The sequence below is a fragment of the Myodes glareolus genome, chromosome X, assembly GCF_982192425.1.
Source record: "Myodes glareolus chromosome X, mMyoGla1.1, whole genome shotgun sequence".
Classification (NCBI taxonomy): domain Eukaryota; kingdom Metazoa; phylum Chordata; class Mammalia; order Rodentia; family Cricetidae; genus Myodes; species Myodes glareolus.
The window spans coordinates 18,897,702-18,918,694 of record NC_142053.1 but is presented as its reverse complement, the minus strand read 5'-3'; the positions used below and the strand labels follow the sequence as shown (position 1 = coordinate 18,918,694).

Here is a 20,993-nt window from a genome sequence, read left to right as displayed (position 1 = left end):
TTCAACTCCTGCCCTTCTGCTTGTACCTCTTATGCCAAGGTAATCAGTATATAATTCTTACTGCACCCTTTTTCCTTTGACCTTAGCCATTGCACTCTCCTTGAAAGGTATTTGCATCAGTACTGCTTCAACCATGCTGCTTTGCTTTTACTGTTGCATTTCCCTTTCTAGTCCTTTTAGGAAATGTAGTGGGGATGGCATTGTTTACCCTGCAGTACAATTTGTAATTATAAAGCACAGTTTCTGAGATAATGAATGGAGAAAAAGACATTCAAACTGTTTCTTAATTAAGACCCATCTGACTTGACATGAAATCTGACCTTTTTGCAGGTTGCAGTATATATTTTGTGAGACCCAGCAGGGCTTTGCAGGAGTTTCCGTGAAGTGACTGAGCTGCCCTTTTTGTATTTTTAGGAAGAACAGGGCAGGTTCGCTGGCATGACTCTTCTTCCTCTCAACACTGCAATGGAAATGATGTGTCTGTGATGTTGATCATAAAGAAGGCCCTCTTTTATACATCTTTTTCTTCACTTTGTCAATTTTCTACATGCTGGACATACGCCATCAAGTCTGGTAACAGCTAACACATGTGATTATTTCCATTTAAATTCATTTGAATGAAATAAAATTACAATGGCAGTTCCCTAGTCATACGGATTGTATTCCAGCTGCTCTGTGGATATAGACCATTCTGACAGACAGCACTGTGGTAGACAGAATGCTTGCTCGCCGTCTCAAATGTATAGCTTTTATTACCAGTAGTAAAAGAAATTATCCTTAACCTCTTAATGATTTTAGATTGCTATTTTCTTGGGAAGAGCTGCCAATATTTATCCCTTGTCTCTTTTACTTAATTTGGGCAGAAGAAGTAAGATTGGATCAAATTTTCAGCACATGATGATGTTTGCTGGTAAGTTGCAATGTCTTCTCTTTTCTACCCCCAAACTACCATTCGTGCTACATATGCTATCTTCTATAGCTGAAGATGAAGGTACTGTGTTGGAAACGTTGACACTGAATCCTCAAATAGAAAACTTAGTACCATTTCCCCGTCTCTTCTATGGGAACTTTTCACACTCCGCTTCCAAATCTTTGGTTTCAAAATACACCATACAAAGTAAATAAGTTAAAGATGCATAATTTTTTGCAGAAAAACCTGCAAGTGGATGTTTATATCAGTTCTAGCCAATAACTGCCAAAAATCTACAAATAGCTTGCTTGTTTTCTTTTGCTCAGTTCCAGGATTGAACCTAGTGCCTTAGGCATGCCAAGCGAACACTCTACGATTAAGATGCTATATTACCTATATCTATATTTCTCCAGCTTCTCCTCCTAAAAAAGTTTTGCTTTTGAAAATGGGGTCTAAGTTGTTCAGACTGACTTTGAAGTTACTGTATAGTTCAAGCAAGCCTTGAATTTATTTGTGCTTCAGCCTCCTGTGTAGCTGACCCACCACCAGACCTACATTTGTCTGTCTCTCAGTGGACAAATGGGGCAGAGAAGCAAGGACTTGATAAAAGCTCTCCTGTGGAAAATTACTAAATGATAAAAAGAACAAACTTTTATTCACATGGTAGCATGGATGAGTCTTTGAAGTGTTATGTTGAGTGAAGGACGTCAGTCTCAAAATTTACATGTATGGTTCTATTAATGTAATATATTTTTAAAGATTATATTTATTTCATTTTATGTATATGGCTGTTCTCGCTGCATGTATGCCAGATGGTTGTGCGTCAGCACGTGGGTGCTGGGAATTGAATTCAGGACCTCTGGAAGAGCAGCCAGTGCTCTTAACTGCTGAGCCATCTCTCTAGCCTGATGTGGTATTTTTAAAAGACAAAATAATAGTGATGCAGAGCAGGCCGGGGTGATGAGGAAGCTGGGCTAATGGGTAGCACAAAGTAATTTGAACAGGAATAGTAAAATTTTAGCTCTGTTTTGATTGTGGCAATGGTCACACTCTTCTATGCATTGTCAAAACATTATAAATTGAATTTACTATACATAAGTTACTAAATTTTAAAGAATTATTAAGAGATCAAGCTGGATATGGTAGCAGATGCATGCAATCCCAGAATTTGTGCAGCTGATGCAGGAGGACTGTGAATTTGAGACCAGTCTGAGCTACAGTAACAAGACCCTGTCTGAAAACTCAAACAAACAGAAGATCGATGAAAGTCAGTATTATATACTAACTCTGGCAGTCATTCTTTACATATGTTAAATATTTCATATTTGTCTATATGCTTTCAAGTTTTGAGGTTATGTTTTATGCCTCTGAGTATATATAGTCTACATTAGTGATGAGTTATTGAAGAAATATTGAAAATACTTCTGTTCCCTGTAGGCCTTCGTGGTGCAATGGCCTTTGCCCTGGCCATTCGCGATACTGCCACTTATGCACGACAAATGATGTTCAGCACCACACTTCTGATTGTGTTTTTTACTGTGTGGGTATTTGGTGGTGGCACCACTGCCATGTTGTCATGCTTGCATATAAGGTAAGTAGGAGCTGGAGACCTCGTTTTCATATTCCATTCTAATTCAGTTTCATTTTATTTTTAGTCATTAGAAGATTCTAAGCTTTGTCAAATCTTTTCATTTTTTTCCTTCTTAAAAACTGCGTAGCATAACATAGAAATGTAACATGATTAATAGAAGCAGAAAGGGGTTCAACCTGAAGGTCAGAAAAGCAAAACAGCCAGCCACTGGCTCTTATCTGTACCTCAGTCTGAAATGGCAATCCTGCATCCAGGAATCTCAGAATGAAACTGTGTGAGAGCTGTCTCCTCCCGTCTTGTATTCCTCCCCAGGGCTGGAATTAAAGGTGTGCACCACAACCACCCGGTTTCTATGGCAAACCACTGTGGTTACTGGGATTAAAGGTGTGTACCACCACTGCCTACTCTGTAAGGCTGACTAGTGTGATTGTTTTTACTCTCTGATCTTCAGGCAAACTTTAGTTATTAAAATACAAATGAAATACCAATACATAGAAAAAATGAGCCTGCAAGAAAGATAAATGAAAAGCATTATTACTACTCTGAAGGTTAGCAGTCCAGACCTTTGCTATGCATTTCCGCAAATGGGCAACACTGAAGTGCTCTTCAAACTGGTTTTGAAATGTGATAACAGAAGAAAATGTGTTACAGCATGGGCATTTGCCCTGGTAAATATCATATTATTTGAATAACAGTATATATCCTGGTTGATTTAACCAAATTCCTGTTGTAGTTCTATATTGCTTTTAGGCTTTAGCTATTTCCATCTGAGGGTTTTGCTGTTACTACTATAAATGAATGCTCTGAAGCCAGCATGCCACCATGCTCTTGTTTAATTATTTCTTCAGGATGCATTTTCGGAAGGGGGATTGATTAAGCCATAAGATATGCACGTATTTAAGGCTTTTGGTCAGATTACCAAATTCAATCCATCAGCATTATGTAAGAGTCCAGTTCACCAAACTCTCATCAGTACTAGACATTATAATTCCTTTCATCTTTCCAATCAGCACCATTTCCAACCTCACAAACCTACCAAGGTCAAAGTGATGTAGTCATGGTCTTCAGTGTGTACTGCTTAATGTATTCAGTTTGAAAGCTCTTTTGTATCTCGAGTTCTGCATTTGTTTCCATGGATACAGCAGCTTGTGTCTGAAGTCTTTGTGGATTGTGGTTCTGTGTTTGGCTGAAATGTCATAGATGTTAAGAACTACCAAGCTTCCAGGATATATGGGCCTCATTTGAAAAAACAGTGTTTTCACCTAATAAGAGAATCTGTCATTTGCTTCTTTTTAAAAACTTTCTATTATGCCTTTTATGCAAAAGCAAGCTAACCCTTAATTACACAGTGAATGTTCTTAATGTCTTAATCTCTCTTTACTATTCAAATCCCTTCTAATTTTTGTGTTAATTCTGTGTATAGTAGATAATATAGTACAGCATATGCTTTTATACATCCAGTAATGTTCTTATAATCCTACTTACCACTTGTAAGAGGACTTGACATTTATTAAGCACCTACTATGTGCCAGGCATTCTGTTAAGTGTGTTTAGCTTGTTTATCTAACCATAGTAAAATACAGGTTTTAAAGGGTTGTTAATTGTCCAATATTATACAAATAATTAAATGGTAGACAGAGAAACCGCTATTCCTTGCTCCTTCAAACATGATTCATCAAGAAATGAGTGTGGTAAATTTTTCTTTTCTCAAAAGCTTGGAACTGAAGACTCTGCAGGGAGAGTAAAACAAATGTGAGCTAGCTTAGAAGAACTAAAACTCATCAATGGAGAATCCGTTTGTTCCCCTCACTGCCCTCTACTCGCAGCAAATAAAAGCCCCATCCTTACCATCCTCCTTCAGAGAGAAAAGAAATCCCACCTCCATCACTAGATTTGAAAGCTCCTTGCCTGGCCCCATCTTGCCTACTTTCCAGCACAGTTGGAGGCTTAATCATATCCACTGCCCTGTAGTTTTAGGCTATTCCTTAGTTTCTTGTTTTATTACAGTGTTTTGGCCTGCTTGTGAACAGAGATTATATGTTAATTTTTAAATGTTTTAATTAATTGAAATAGAAGTATATCACTTTCCTTCCTCTAATCCCTCTTAGACACCTTCCTCAAACCCCTCCCATGTCCCTCCACTCTCAAGTGAGGCTATATATTTTTATAGTCCTTACTGGGTAGTTTATTGAATGCAGTGAATCAGACTAGCATGTCAAGTATATATATATAGCATATAGTCTTAAATTTTATATTTTAATTCACATTGTTGCTTCAATTTTTAACATGTATTGACTTAAAATGTTATTTATCACATTTACTTAATAGTTATATCACACATCTTTCATTTTCTCTATTTTAACTGTTAGTAAATTCTTAATAATTAGCATAAATAGAAAATGTCAGTTCTTTTATGGCATTTACTATCCTGTAATTATTAGTTTATCTTTTTATTAGCATTTAAAGCCTAAAAAGTTTTTTTTCCTTCCTACCAATATTAGGGAGTAAAGGTGAAGGCTATATTTTAAACACCTCTTCTCTCCCACCTTTTTAGTGGTGTAATTTTGAAGTTGCTGACGAGTTGGGACTGTTGAAGATTTGTGTACCCACCAACTTAACCTTTGCATTCTTGGTCCTTCCTTCTTAATTTTGGGCAAGGCCTTTGACCATTCAGAGCCTCAGTTTTTACATCTTTAGCATGACTCCCATTCCCTGGAGTTGTGAGGATTTGGTGAACTAGTTTCTGCACAGCTGTGCACAGCATTTCAGGTGCGCACAGCATTTCAGGTGCGCACAGCATTTCAGGTGTGCCTTTTATGCAGTCACTCAATAAGTATTTACTGAGCACCCACAGTTTGGTGGACACTCCTTGTTTCAACTTCCAACTCACTAGTTTTTAGGAGATTATTTTGTCTCTTTGGAGGATATTTAACAATATTTGGAGACATTGCTGACAGTCACAACTAGGAGAAGGAACTGTCGTTGCTATCTAGTAGGCAGAGGCCAGCACTCTGTTTAGCGTCCTGCTGGGCAAAGACTTGGCTACTGTCTAGATTTGCAATTAAAGAATTATCTGGCCCCAAATATCAGAAGTGCTAAAATGAAGTAACCTTATTCAAAAGGACAGTGACAATAAAAAGATAGAAAAGGCCTATGTTCCCATTTTGTGGGAAAAGTGATAAAAGAAAAACCTAGTAAATAAATAAATGACTGTGACAGTTTTAGATGATACTAAATGTGATGGAAATTAAGATGTTGTGATCGTGACTGGGAATGTGGTATATATAATATGAAGAAGCCAGGGAAGGTCTCTTGGAAAGGTTATATCTGAGCTCAGTCTGGCTGAGTGGCAAGACCCTGCCAGTTCAACGACGACCAGGACAGAGCAGTCCAGCAGCAAGGGCCCCAAGGCAGGAACAGATGTGGCCTGTTTGACACAGAGAAAAGCTTACATGATGAGAGTGATCAAATGGTAAGTAGAAAAAAAAAAGGTGGACAAGACCCTAAAGGGTCAGGGTTCTGAAAACTACCTGTGAAGGGCCAGAAGCAAAGCTTTTAGACTCCCTCATTCATGTGATCTGCCTCAGCCATGCAGATCTGGTGTCACAAACAGCCACAGGTGATATGGAATCACATAATATGGCTGTGTTCCAACAGGACCTTATTTACCACTGGATACACATGAGGGCTGTGGCTTGACCCTTCTGTAGGGTCTTGTAGTATATAGTGAAGACTTTGGATTTGAAAATACAGTGGAAATCTTGAGAATATTAAAGCAAGGGAGTGACATGATCTAATTTCCAGTGTAAAAAGATTATGTCCTCTCTTTGGGGAGCAGTGGCTCCCCAGTGAATTAATCAGCTTGCATCCTTTCACATCATTTCTGACAGTCACATTTGGCACCCTATCATTTAGCTAGCACACATGCTCTGCATTTCTTTGTCTCTGAGCCTTTGCTTGGCCTGGGATTTTCTTTCATTCTTAGGAATCGACAGAGCCACCCTCCCCTTCCCCCATTCTTTTTTCTTGGAGTTGCTGTGTAGCATTGGGTCTGTCTATCACAGCAATTATCCCATTCATCCTTGTGATGCGGTATTGCTTTAAGAGCTACCTGCTGCTTAGCACTAGTGATGCATCAAGCACTTTAAAAGTTTCTCAGTACATTTTCTCATTTAATCCTTGCAGCAACACTTGGTGGTGATACTAGCTCCATTTTCTGGGTGACATAATTGCAGTCCTTAGGGCCACATAGCCTAATTGAGCTCACATAGCTAGAAATTACCCTGGAGTAGTCCTGAACCCATCCTGCCTTAACAGCAAACTGTGAGTCTGCTATAGTTGAATCTGTTTCCCCACTAGTCTGTGAGCTCCTTGAAGACAGGGGCCATGTTTGATTCATATCTATGCCCTGTGCCTAACGCAGTGCCTGGCAAATAATAAGTGCTCTATAAATGTTTATTACATTGGTTTTGGATAATGTGCCATTTGAATGTTTGAATGTTCTATCCTCTAGACCACTAGATGTCACTTGAGATGCATAAATGTGGTGAGAATCCACTGTGACTGGGAAGCTGTTAAACAGTGTCTGGCCATTTTTAACAAAGTGAAAATGAGTCTTGGTTTGAGTTTTGAATCTGGTCATGGTCATCTGTTTTCAAATACTTGACCATGACTCCCTTGCCTTCCAGATAGTTTTGTATCATTTTCCTCCTATGAGTGTTGTCTTTGCAGATGTTGCTACAGCTTCTTGTACTGCTGTGTTGTCTGTGCTGTCTGTAGTTGGTAACCGAATTAATAAACATTTGAGCACCTATTGTATGTCAGGTACTATGCTAGACTCTGGGGATACAGAGATGAATTGAGACATGGCCTTTACCCTCAAGGAGCTCACAGTCTTTTTGGGGAGACGGACAGGTAAATAACTATACTGTGCTGTGAAGTGTGTTTAGAATAAGAACTCTGTGCTACAGAAGCACAAAGGGGAGGTGATTCTGTGTGAACAGCTTATAGAGCAGATACTTTGGCACTTGACAAATGAGTAGAAAACTGAGGGTACTGAGGGAAGGAGGGGCATAAGCGAACAAAAGTATTGACTCTTGGAGCTGACAAGGGTCTGGGAGAGAAGGGTTAGACTATGGCAGGACATGTGGAAGAAAATGACTGGCAATGGGGGGCAATGGAAAGGTAGGTTGGAGTAAAGGGTGGCCACTAGTGGGTAGAAAGTTTCGGATGTCCTACAAAGTACTTTAGACGTGACACTCAGGGTTTTAAGTTGTTTTCAGAAGCTTCTGTGAAAGCAGTGACCTAGAGAGTTCCATCCTATCCAGAGTTAACTCTCGGGGAGAGCCTGGCAGCTGGAAAGGCTTACTCAACAGAACCATGAGTCAGAGTGAGGGCTGAAACAGCGGGGATGGCAAGGAGAGGAGGGCTGACAGGCAGGGCAGGAGAAAGAACAGAGTTGGCAAGTTCCGAGACTAGAGAGGAGACTCAGAACTGGCTAATGAAGTTGTTCCCTGGGATGCCCAAAGAAGGAATTTGATGTAGGTACACAGGAGTTATGAGGAACCAAGGCTGATGTCCATCAATTACCCTGCAGTCCCCCTGCAACTGGACCCCCTTCTGTCCTCTTAACAATATTTCCATGAGAGCCGTGCTCCAGCTTTGGTTGAAATCTTTCTAATCATTCTTACTGAGTAATTAGGGCAGTTTCTCTCCCTCACTACTTAGAGTGGACTGACATTCAGAGAAGAAATGCTATTTTACTGAAACTGGTAAGTGGGATTTTAGGAATAGAACATTTGCCCTGCTTGCCTTAGACCCAAGGCTGTTTCTAAAGAAAGTGGAAGGCCGTCAGAAATGTCCCCCAAAACCTGTAGAGAAGAGGGAACATTAACTATTTTGGAGCTTCTTGTTGAGAAAAATATTTGTCTGACAGTGTGCATATGTGAGTAGATCTTCTGTTGGCTTCCAAGATCTCATTTGCTCTTTGTGTTTTTCCTTTAGGGTTGGTGTTGATTCAGACCAAGAACATTTGGTAAATATGCGCTTATGTTGTCCCTGGCATTTCTGTCCAGTGTTCAGTCGTTTGGAAAGAAAACTGTCTCTCCTAGACTTCATGCTACTTTTTAGATACTGTTTTGTTTGCCTCTGCTCTTAACTGACATGTCTGACTTTTCTCACTACTCCATGAAACAGAACCATAGTTTAGACAGCAAGTGGCTATCAAGGGTGACAGCTTTCCTATCTGTGGCCATCCTGGGGTTTTGCCATGGAGGAGAATAGGCTCTTCAGCGCGCCTGGGTGATCCAGTGGCTGCTCTGGCACGGGTAGCCTTTTTCCACTCTGGTTGCGCATGAAGGCTTGTCTCTGATGTCAGCCCCACTCCAGCTGCCCTTCCTGTGTAACTTTCAAATTGGATGACCAGCAGCTGCCCTTGAGAACTGTCTAGAATCTTCTGAATGTCCAGCTGGTCCCCCCTGCATGTTTAGGGGGGGTTACACTCTCTTAGCATAAGCCTCAACTTTTCCAACACAGCGCCTTCCTTCCTTCCTTCAGTGTGTCAGTTTCTCAGCTGCCCCTATGATCTCCAGACTTGTAGACTGAACACAGCAGAACTGTCTGCCCTCATGAGACTGACCACCCTTTCTGATATTTCCACCCTCTTTTGTAATGGTTTCTGAGCACCACTGAGGAAGTGGTTATCTATTACACATTACATGAGGAATCACAAATGAGGTTTTTGAAGATGGAAAATATCTTTTGAAACATAATTCCTATTATTTTCTGAAAGAAGCCGTGGTTTATTTTTCTGCAGGGTATGCTTTAAAAGAAAGAAAGCATTTACTCAATTCATTTCCCAAGTGCTAATTTTGAGTGATGACTGTGTGTGTGTATGCCTGTGATACAGTAAGTTCTTGCCCATTTTGTGGTCAGAATCTTAAAGTAGAATTCCCTGGACAAACCAGATTATATACTTTTTCATCCTGCCAGGCTTCTGAGATAGTTCCAAGGGCTGCTTGCATCTCAGTAGTGATAAAACATTTGCACAGCCCTGTTACCCCTGTCACCGTAAAGGAGAAAGAAGGGAAAGAGCCAGATAGGTGACTAGCAGTTGTGGCAAACAGAAAGAAATAGTTTTCCATTACATGCAGAACCCCATGGGCAGACGTTAGCAAGATGGCCCAGTGGGTAAAGGTGCTTGCTGAAAAGCCTGACAGCCTAACTCTGATTCCTGGAGAGCTCATAAAGGTGGAATGAAAGAAGTGACTCCACACAGTTGTTCTCAGACCTCCGCATGCATACTGTGCATGTGCGCCCCCCCCAGAGATGAAAAAAAAATACAGTCAAGAAATGGAAACCCCATGGACATCTCAATTACATTGTTTACTCAGTAATTGCTTATGTCCATTATGAGGCCTGAGAAACATTCTAGTCAGTATGAAACTTAGGGGTACACAGTAGTTATATATATATATGGTAACTGTAGATGATTTGCTTTACAAGAAGTGAAGGCAGGGCCAACAAGATGGCTCAGTGAGTGAAAGTGCTTGCTGAGCAAGTCTGGAAGGCCTGAGTTCAATCCCTGGAACAGATGCTGGAAGAGAACAATTTCTAATACACCAAATAAAGAAAGAAATGAATAAATAAATAAATAATAGCAATAATAATACAATATTAGTAGTAGTAAAAGTAGTAATAGTAATAACAACAAATTTAAAAAAAAGTGAAGGCAAAACTTTGAAAATGAGGCAGTTCCATGGATTTGAAGTATAGCTCACTGATAGAACGTGTAATTAGTTTGTACAAGGTCCTGGGTTCCCTCCCCAGCAGCAAAAATTAAAGAAGAAAATAAGAAGTGAAGGCATGAGAAACTTAATGATATAAAAGCAAGTTCAGAAGTTCTTGCGTGCTTGTGAGCACATGCAAGATTCTCGGATATTTTTATAGTATTTATGTATGTGTGGATTCAAGTTGAGGGGCAAAATAAACTGTCTGGGGATTGGAAGGGCAGTAAAGAAACAAAACCTAGACTCTAAACTCTATGCCCTTAAAAAAGTCACAGAACCATGGAACATTAGTTCTGGAAAGGGCCTTGGTGAATCTGTATTGCTTGCATTTTATGTGTGAGGAAACTCAGGCCCAGAGAAGGAAGGAGGTTTGCCGCAGTAATTAATGTCAGTGAGCCAGGACTGGGACTGGATAGCCCAACTATGACCATTCCATATTACAAATAAGGGCATTTCATATTTTTGTAAGCTATTTTAGAAGCTGTCTGTTTGCTGGGTTAGTCTCCCTCCTAGTCAGTGAGTTCTACCATAGCATTTCCTTGTTTTCATTTTGCCACTGTGTTCTGAGCATAGTAGCAACTTTGAAAAGGCCAGTTATTTGTGAAGTCCATGGCACAGCTCTCCAAATACAGGGTGAGATGTTTTCTTCTGTAGGTGCCACTGTGTCGGCAGTGCGAGTCTTTCAGATTGAGGAGGGGAATTAGTCTGCACCGACTTTTCTTTAATCTGTATGTGTGTTTGTGTGTGTGTTCACACATGGGTATGTATGCATGTGTCACAGTACATATGGTGATCAGAGTCCAGCCTTGGGTATAGTAAAATAGGATCTCTTTGACGTTGATTGCTATGCACACCGGGTTTACTGGTCTATGAGCTTCCAGAAATTTTCCTGTCTTCACATCCTATGTCACTATTACCATTGAAGTTACAGAGAAGTGTTGCTATGCCTGGCTTCATGTAGGTTTTGAGAATTCGAACTTGGGTTTTCATGCTTACATGGCAAGTACTTTTGTCACAGAGAAATCTCCTTAAGCCCCCATAAAAATTGATTTTTTATATTTTTTGAAATTATAATTACATATTGTTTCCCTGTTTCGTTCTCCCTCCAGCCTCTCCCATATATCCCATCCTTGTTCTCCTTTTCAAATTCATGGCCTCCTTTTCTTTAATTGACTCCATGTTGATTTTTAAAAGGCAGTATAATCATCTCTTAGTAAGCTGCCTGAGTCAGAGATGCTTAGAAAAACATTGCAGTTTCCTATACAAGCCACCGAATATCTAATGTTACCCGTGTTGGACACTATCTTTGGTGAAGGCTCTATTTCTGATTCTTCAAGGGAATGGCTCCAAATAAACCTGTCTGCATCTGTGGTATTGATTTATGTATCATTTGTCTGCAGGGTGTTCCTGAAAATGAAAGGAGAACTACCAAAGCAGAGAGTGCCTGGCTCTTTCGGATGTGGTACAACTTCGATCATAAGTATCCTTAATGATAAAACATGATGGTACAGGCGTGGATAAGCACAGCTTAATGAAACGATTCAGTGTGTGCATGACTGTACCTGTGAGTGTCTGTGTGTTGGGGAAATGGTAGGGACGAACTCAGCAACTTATACATGCTAAGCATGTACTTTACTACTGAGCTACAGCTGCAGCCCCGGAACAACTGTTTTGCCTTCCGAAGCATAATACAAAACCTGACTCTCTCTATAAGTGTAGAAATACATTCCCACCAATAAATTCCTTTGCAAACCCAGGGAACTAGTAAGCACTGACTGTACGGAGAGAAATCCAGAGACTAAATGACATAGCTAATTTTTTAGAGATTGGTTTATTTATTTATTGAGCAAACTTTAGTATTTGATGTCCTTGAGATAATTTGGAGAATTCTGTGGGAGATATTTCTTGCTTGTCACTGTACTTGCTAGGGTGGAAGGAAGCCTTAGGGGAAAGCACGAGATGAAATGAAATACAGTGTGTTTGATGCTACACTTCTCTAGAAGCTGCCTTTCCCCTCTGAGTTAAGGGCACAATGTCTTTTCTTCCTCAGCCTTTCTCAAGACCAATTCTCTTTTCAGAATGCCTTTATGATTAAAAAAAAATCTTGTATGTTTAGGAAAAATACACTTGCCCTCATGATTAGAAGCTACTACTTACTATATTCTGTTTACTATATTTTCACCTCCATTTTTGTAAGTACTTTAAATTAAATTACCATGTGCATACAAAAATCCAAGCATATCTGTGGCATTAAGGCTCCCATTAGGGAGTGAAGGCTGGGTTTTTTTTTAAATTGTTTAAAGATTATGTCATTACTTTTGGCTCCATTACCAGCATCTTGGATGTATGCCATTCCCATATCTCTTGGGGATTTTTATTCCTCCTATTTAACATTTTTTAGTTTTCTAGAATAAAACATACATTTTCTACATTTGCAAAATAATTTCAATGATTCCAGTTTATAAAAAGAACTTAGTTTCCTGTATGATCTTGTAGGAATAAACCAAAAACTAAACTCTAGTCATTTTAATGCCCAGAGTCCTGGTAGAATTAATTATCCATCAGTCTAGATTTCAGTTCCTTTATTTAGCCAGATTGTTACAAGAGAGTTATAATTTAAATGCAATGACATATGTGAATCTTAAGAATATAGTTCAATGAATTTTGGCCATCTATCCCTGTGTACCTACTATCCATGTAAATATTTGTGTATTTATAGCATAGTAGAAGGTGCCCTGTGCCCTGTTGGGTCAGTGCCACCTTCCCTAGCATGTCCTACAGAGGAGTAACTCTGATTCCGAGTGCAATCAGCTTGAATTAGGTATAACTGGTTTTGATTTTTATTGAAATAGATCACATTTATTCTTTTTGTGTCTTTGTTCCTTCACTGACATCTGTGTAATTTATCCAGAAGGCTTTGCATAACCATAATTCAGTGAGCTGGGGTGCAGGTCTAGGGCGTTGTGCATACTAGAGAAGCATTCTGCCTCAGTCCTTGTTTTGTTGTTATGGTCAAAGCCTCCCTAGTTATCCCAGGCTAGCCTTAAACTTAGGATCCTCCTGTGCCTGTCTAGCCTGAAACTTACGATCTTCTCATGTTTGCCTCCTGAGTGCTGGGCATACAAGCATGTTTCCTCATGTCCAGCCTTTCTTTATTTCTCTAATAGGCATGGGGCTCTTTAGAATTTTCTTTTGGCAGATTGTTTGGTAATTTGATATAACAAGTCCCTGTTCAGTACTTACTACTAAGTAACAGAGCCTTGATCATTTTTATATCAGCATTCAAAGAATATATCATTTCTGTTTTTAGTGGCTTTGTGTAGGCAGAGTGTGTTTATAGAGAGAGCTTTTATCTTTACACAGACTTTATTAATATAGGCACGTTTGAATGTTGTCCTTTAAGGATTTGTTTTTATATGTATCGTGTGTGTATGGCTGTCAGGAGAAGGAATGTGCTCTGGAGATAGTGAACAAACTGCAGGAGTCGGTTCTCTCTTACCCTGTGGATCCTGGGGGTGGGACTCAGCTTGCAGACTTGGCAGTGCCTTCACCCTCTGTGCCATCTTGCTAGCCTCAAACTTTGGTCTTTAAAATTGTTTTTGAGGTGAACTTGCTGTGTAGCCTAGTGTGTCCTTGCGTTCATACTCCTCTAAGCATTGGGATCACAGGTATGCACCACTATGTATAGCTAATAACTTTTGTGTGGTCTGAAGATTTCCTCCAGGGCCTAAAACATGCAAGGCAAGTACTCCACCTCTAAGCTACATGCCCCAGGTTCTCATTTGATAATGTCCATTCTTTTCCCTGTGTTTTCCTCTTTTTTTCTAACAATTACCTTGAATTACCAAATCTGATGAAATGAGGTTCTAGGATATAGGAGTTTATTACACATAGTTTGTTGTTGTTTTGTAAGTCTTGGGATTTTGTTTTCTTTCCTCTTTCACCTCCTTTGAGCTTCATAGGAAGCGAAGCAGCATGATACAGAAATTCAACCTAGAGCATTCAGATCCATCAGAATCTATAATAAATGATCAAAGCCAGTTTATCAGTATATGCTACTGCAATATTTATTCTTCCCTCTGAACACCATCATTCTTTACTTTCACTTTAATTTTCTTTAGTACCAAACTCAGGATGAATTTATGTTGCTTCAGTCCCAAAAAGCAGAAAAGCAATGGGATGTCATACAACAGGCTCATGAGTAAAAGTCAGACTGGTATCAGCTAGCAGATATGTCCCCATTTCCTTAATTGTGTGACCTCTCTGTGTCCCTGTCTGTGAAATCAAGATAATGAAAAGGTCTCACTTTGCTGTCTCACTGCTGTAGTATGGCAATAAGATGAGCTTGCACATGTAAAGCCCTTTGTCGGCCTCTGAAGAGGTCAGCATTCTATGGCAGTGGTTATTTTAAAGGGAACTATTTGGGGCTGAGGTGTAGTTTAGGAGCAAATAGAGCACTTGCATAGCCTTGCAAGGCCCTGGGTTTGCTCCCCAACACCTCTGTAACAAGTTCCTCATTCTCTTCAATACATAAAGAACTGAATGCAGCCATCCCTTAACCATGTGTGCGCAGCTATCTGAAGCCCCTGCTGACCCATAGTGGGCCTCCTCTCACTACCACTCTCCCAGCCTGCTGTGGGCCCATCGCCAGGTGCCTCACCAGCCCCCAAGCATATGAAGTAAGTGGCATTTGTTTTATTTACTCACTGCTGTTGTCTTGAGGCAGGTTCTTGCAATACGGGCCAGACTGGCCTCAAACTGGGATTACAGGCATGCACTGCCTTGCTCCAGAGTAAGTGCTTTTTATGCACTAATCAAATTCTCTAGCAAGTTCAGTTTGGCTGTTCTGTGGGTTAGACCTCTGGTTTTTATTTTATTTTGGTTGTTTGGATTTCTTGGTCTTTGAGGTATAAAATCTATGAGAGGGAATTTAAGTATATTTTGTTCAAGTAGAAAATACGCTGAAATGTGTAAATAGCGCTAACACCCTCTGAAAATAGACTAATTCCTTATCTTACAGCAGATGATTTTAGTAGGTCATCCTATTTCCATTATTTTAATTTATTTGCAGTTTGTGGCCTGACTTCAGCCGTGGGTGTTTATGTTTCTATGTCTTCATTAGGCTCGTCACAGTTCAGTTGAGAGGATTCTCAAACATTTTTTTTTAATTTCATTACATTTATTTAAACTAAAAAATGTGGTATTATGGAGCTTTTCCTCCCATGGGAAGAAAACCGTACTGAAATGGTATGCCATATCACACTGTACTATGCTGGACAGTTTTGATATCTGTTAAATACAAAAGATGGTCTGTGATTTAGTATCTATAACTTTGGGGTTTTAGGGGAGTGTATCCATGTCTGGTCCATGTAGCTGGAAGGTATAGACACAGCTAGACAGAATCTAGATTCCATATATTTTCCCTATCTACTAACATGATTGATGATTTGGTAAATTTTAAACTAAGAAGATAGTGAAAGTTGTGCTAACTAGTCTGGATTCTAAAATGTAAACACTTAATGGCATTGACTGGTCTTCCCTATTACAATGCCCACCAGTTTGGGCTGCGTTAATGTAACACGTGGGAAGCTGCCGTGAAGCCCCGCAGACACGGAGCTTGCAGCTGATTGTGCCCTCCGTTGTAGTTTCTCAGAGCAGATTCCATGGGGCGTCGAGGAATAGTGGGCAGTGTAAGGGTGGCACCTGGGCCAGGGTAGCAGCCAGTAGCTTTGTTTGGAGTCAGATTTGACAGATAGTGCTAGTAGTGTAGGGAGAACACTCCATGCTGCCTTGTCTCCCTCCCGAGTAGCCCAAGTATGGGTCTTCTCCATTGTGCTACATGACTCTCCATAGTAGTGGTGTTGGTTCAGGCAGAGGCTTGGCTCTCAGACTCCAGAGACTCAATAACTTACATTATCTACAGCCCAAAGGTCCACAGTGCGCTCTCGCTCTCTCTCTCTCTTGCTCTCTCTCTCTCTCTCTCTCTCTCTCTCTCTCTCTCTCTCTCTCTCTCTCTCTGTGTGTGTGTGTGTGTGTGTGTGTGTGATGTCCCAGGTGTGATGGCACATATCCATGATCCCATCTCTTGGGAGGTGGAGGCAGTAGAACCAGGAGTCTAAGCTCATCCTCAGATACATAGCAAGTTAGCCGTTAGCTTGGGCTAAATTGAGACTCCATCTCAAAGAACAATAACAAATAAGTCAACAAACAAAAACCTGGCACCAACCACCATTAAAAACCCACAAACAAAAAGGAAACAAGTATGCGTCCTGTGGTATATGCCAATATAACACATCATTGTATGAGTTTTCTGAGGCTGCTGTGACAGACTGACGTATTTTACAGTTCTGAGGCTAGAAGTCTGAGGTTAAGGTAGAGACATGACTGCTTCCCTCCAGGCCTCTTTCTTAGCATCTGGTGCTTTGCTGTCAGTCTCTGGCATTCCTTCATGTTTAGATGCTTAACCCTGGTCTGTGCCTTCATCACCTCTTGGTGTCATTTCTCTGTGAGGGTGTCCCTGTGCTATCTATGCTATTACAAAAAGCACTTATGGTGACAGTGTTTTTTTAATAAACTTTTGCATATAAGTTTATTCAATGTTATTATAAGTGTGTAGAATTGATTTTAAGGGGATATTACTAGATCAAAAGGAATGTGCCTTTTACATTTCTTCAAGACCTCAAACTTAAAGAAAACATTACTTAGAAAGTGCTGAAGAGCCCCCACTGACCTGCAAAGGAGCCACAAAACTGTTTTAACCAAATGACAGACACTAGTTAGGTTTGTTGTTACTAGTTAAATATTAGACAGGAAGTGATTTCAGCTGATGGGTGTCTATGGACTTGTTTTTTCAATTGACCTATTTTATTTTAATCTCGAGCATTTAAGGAAATTTCTAGCAATAGTACATTTCTGATAACCAGAAACAGAGAAATAAATTTGCCAGTAGCTCCATTATGGAGTGCTTATGTTGAATGACATTCTAGACATTTCTATACCTGCATACTTGTTATTTTCTTTGCCAAATGGACTATATATTGTTGACTCCCCCCCCCATTTTATAGAATTGTATTAGGTATACTGTTTTGGAAACTTTTTTTCCATTAGAACCAAAAGCTAATGAACCCGGAAAACAGATGTGGTGCGAGTTTCCATGTGTCTCCATGTGTCATAATATGTTGTGTGGCTGGAATAAGAAGTGCTTAGTCTTGTATCATACCCTCATTTGTCTGTTCCCCTGCTCCCAGGTCCCAGACTTTTAAGATCCATGAGGGCAAACTGATAATGTGCAAGAGCGAGTGCTACTTGCAAACAAAGGGCCACGACCCAGACGCTGTGGGAGCATGCAGAATGGACACCTAGTCTAGAGCAGAAAAATCACAGGAGACTGCCAGGAGAAAGTCAGGAGGGGGGGACTGGGGACAGAGGGGACAGCGTGCCTGATGACCGGGAGGTAAAAGAAAGACAGTGGGATAGCTTGTCAGTGCTTTAGTCCACCCTGCACGGCAAGAGACTGCTGGGGTGGGGGCGCAGCTGGTTATGGGAGAGGAAGCCGAGAACAAGTAACATTGTCTTTTAGTCGAGGGTAGGACTTAGAATTTTATACAGAGTGTGCTGGGCTACCACTGAGGCATTTTTAGATAGAGGGTTGTCAGATTGTCTCCTTTTGGAAATGATTCTCTGAAGAGTAGGCTTATCTTACCACCTTGCCTGGCTTTGATTCTTGCATTGTTTAACTACTCTTAAATTTTATACTGTTTGCATTTAGAACCAGGAGCAATTGAAAGATGATGACTCCGATCTTATTCTCAATGACGGTGATATCAGTTTGACATATGGGGATTCTACTGTGAACACTGACTCCGCAACAGCCAGTGCCCCAAGGAGATTTATGGGCAACAATTCTGAAGATGCTTTGGATCGGGAGCTTACATTTGGGGACCACGAACTAGTCATTCGTGGAACACGCCTGGTTCTTCCGATGGATGATTCTGAACCTGCGTTAAATTCATTAGATGATACAAGACACAGTCCAGCCTAAACTTTCTAATGCTCACCTAGTGGTTTGTAAACTTTGCACATGTGATTGTGAAGAAATGTGTACTACCTACAAGTCCTAGTGCATGTCTCCGAATGTGTAAGCTATATAAATGCTATTTATATGGCATAGAAGAATATAAATACCCTGTAGAAGACAGATTGTGAACAGTCTGTTCTCTTTAAGTTTTGCTGGCTGCACTACATTGGCCGGATCTGTTTTAGAAGGTTATTTCCACAGTAATGTTGTGTGTTCTGTTAGTTTTATGTTTCAGTTAAAGTATAAAAAGTGACAGGTTGACCCTTTCTTATATTTATCTGACACTTAACTGGAGTACTAAGTTCTTGTGATGTGAATTAATTTGTGTGTGGCAGGGAAGGGGGAGGGGAGGGGGAGGGAAGGGGGAGCTCTTATTCCCTCGGGAACCTAAGGAAGAGAGGTTCCTTTGTTGGAGAACTTTTGTTGATTGCTGCTGCTTTTGTCATGACTTCTTTCTTTCCCTTTTCTCTGGTGGCCCTTTGTGGTGCAAGGAGCTGATGGCATTTTGATCTCACCCCATTCAGGTTGGGGGCTGAAGTGTGGGGGCTGTTTTTCCCCAACTAATGGAAAAGAACAGATTTCTTGGCTACAGTACATTGATGCTCTGAGAAAGAAGGCTACAAATGACCTCCAAGACCTTATTTCTTTTCTTTCACACCAAGACCATAGGAATTGCATCCAGCTGGCTTAGCCAAAGTATAGGTGTATATAGTTCAGGGTACTTGTTTCAGATTTGGGAGCACTGGAGCAAGTAGACATGGGGCATAAGATGGTGTTGGAGGTCTCTCTTCCCAAATATGTAAATATTCTATACCAGATAAGTCGAAATAGAAAATGTAATTGCTGCTTCAATTTGATTATGTTCTTTGTGTGTATAGTAAGCCTTGTCATCACAAGTTTTTTATATCAACTTAAAACGCTGCTCTTTAGCAGCCAATCAGGAGCAAAATGGAAAATTTTTAAACTTACGATGTTTAGTGGTCACTTGTTAGTCGATAGTTGATGTTAGAAGTTAATTTATGAACCCACAATTGTTCTGTACTACACCAAAGGCAGCTGTAAGAGAACCACAGTGCTCTGCAGTGTCTTTGAAAGGATTCTCCTTTGTGTAAAGTGGGTGTAGTTGTCTTCATTGTCATTTGACTTTTTAATATTAGATGCTAAGCTGCCATGTGTTATTTTTTTGATGGTTTTCAAGGAAGAGCACAGAACAGTTTTTTATTTCATATTCATAGTATGAAAATGGTTTCTATTTTGTAATGCTGCAAATACCTAAAGGTACATTGAACACTTGGAAGGGGAATACTTCTTGATGCTGATTCTGACCTGTTTGTGATTCAGGAGAAAAAAATACAAATTTTGTGGATCCCCCCCCCAGGTCTGAGTAGCATTGCCTTAAATCCAATCCAATTAGAAAATTAATTGCTTCTATGACGTTCAAATTTTCCACTGAAAAATACCCTTCCAAACAAAACATGCACTTACTCCCCAAAAGGGTTCTGTGCCATTGTAAACACTCCTGGAGCTTTTAAGGGAATTCTAATGCTGTACCCTTTCGTGGCAGCCTTGACTCTTGGCCATGTGTTATGTAGTGGTAGTGACTTTCCTGCTATGCAGGACTCCTGTGACGTGTACATTTTATATGATGTGTGGCTCTTCATGCAGTAAATAATTTCTTGTTAATGTATGTTTGGGGGGGTTGAATGTCAGCATCGTTGACCCACACAGTTATTCAACTTGTAAAAGGGTATACAGTAATTTAACTACTATCTTTTTATTCTGTCAGGTTACTGAGCTCACATTATAAAAATGGCTATAAATACTGAGCATGAAAAATTGTGTAACCTGTCTCTTTCCGCATGCATAAGACTTCTCATTAAGGAAACTGATAATGCTTGAGTCCACTAAATCTGCCTTCAGTACTTTATCAAAGGGGAACCAAGCTTGTTGTGCTTACGTCTTCATCTGGAAGATTTTTCCCTCTCTCATCTGTGCACACATCTCCATGCAACAAGAAAACCACCTCTGTTAAGATAGCCATTGGAATTAAAGACCTGAATGAACTCTGATGAAGTACAGTCTGAGGAACCATCATGCATGAGTGAATTGCTCTCTTGGACCTGTTTTTCTGTTGTTTGTGGAACTTACATGTTTGATTGACTTGAACATTGCATCTTTCAGAGTTATTTTTTAAGATCTCTTGGCATTTATCCTGGTCTGTGTTTGGCAGTGTGCTGTTAAAGTACTAGACTTCTAATCTTTATGTGCTTTTTGTTTTCCCTTGGAGTACTTGGAAAGATGTTATAGTGGTTTCTTTTAGGAAAATCTGTCATTAAAAAAATTATAGCCTTGCAAATAACCACTCACTGTTATTTGAGTCCCAGCTTATTCTAGAGAGACATAAGGAATGCTGACTTCATTTCTTTTTCTACCTATGGACATATTGGAAAGGGGGAGGACTGGAGTTTTAAAAAGCAACTTGACAGTACCTAACTTATGAGGTGGCAGAGTATAAGGGTGAATGTGTTTGCTCATGGTCACAATTGGACCATTTAAGAAATACTGGTCAGAACCATCAAGTTCCATTATATTGATTTGTAGGCTGTTAGTGCAGTAGTGGAAAGTCGT

At 40.1% G+C, this 20,993-nt stretch overlaps 1 protein-coding gene across 4 annotated transcripts in view; it reads left to right on the top strand.

Annotated features, from left to right (window-relative positions):
* The window catches only part of Slc9a6 (solute carrier family 9 member A6), a 69,980-nt gene extending 49,256 nt beyond the window's left edge, over nucleotides 1–20,724 (top strand). For 3 of the 4 annotated variants that reach the window (XM_087902797.1, XM_087902798.1, XM_048457631.3), the window contains 7 exons: nucleotides 799–910; nucleotides 2,348–2,501; nucleotides 7,326–7,415; nucleotides 8,505–8,535; nucleotides 11,689–11,768; nucleotides 14,862–14,967; nucleotides 18,057–20,724. In XM_087902797.1, coding sequence (XP_087758923.1) covers nucleotides 799–910; nucleotides 2,348–2,501; nucleotides 7,326–7,415; nucleotides 8,505–8,535; nucleotides 11,689–11,768; nucleotides 14,862–14,967; nucleotides 18,057–18,329 — 846 coding nt within the window. In that variant the 3' untranslated portion in view covers nucleotides 18,330–20,724. The remainder of the gene's footprint in view (nucleotides 1–798; nucleotides 911–2,347; nucleotides 2,502–7,325; nucleotides 7,416–8,504; nucleotides 8,536–11,688; nucleotides 11,769–14,861; nucleotides 14,968–18,056) is intronic. The other variant, XM_048457626.3, reaches the window with a different exon arrangement.
* Nucleotides 20,725–20,993: the final 269 nt, after the last annotated feature.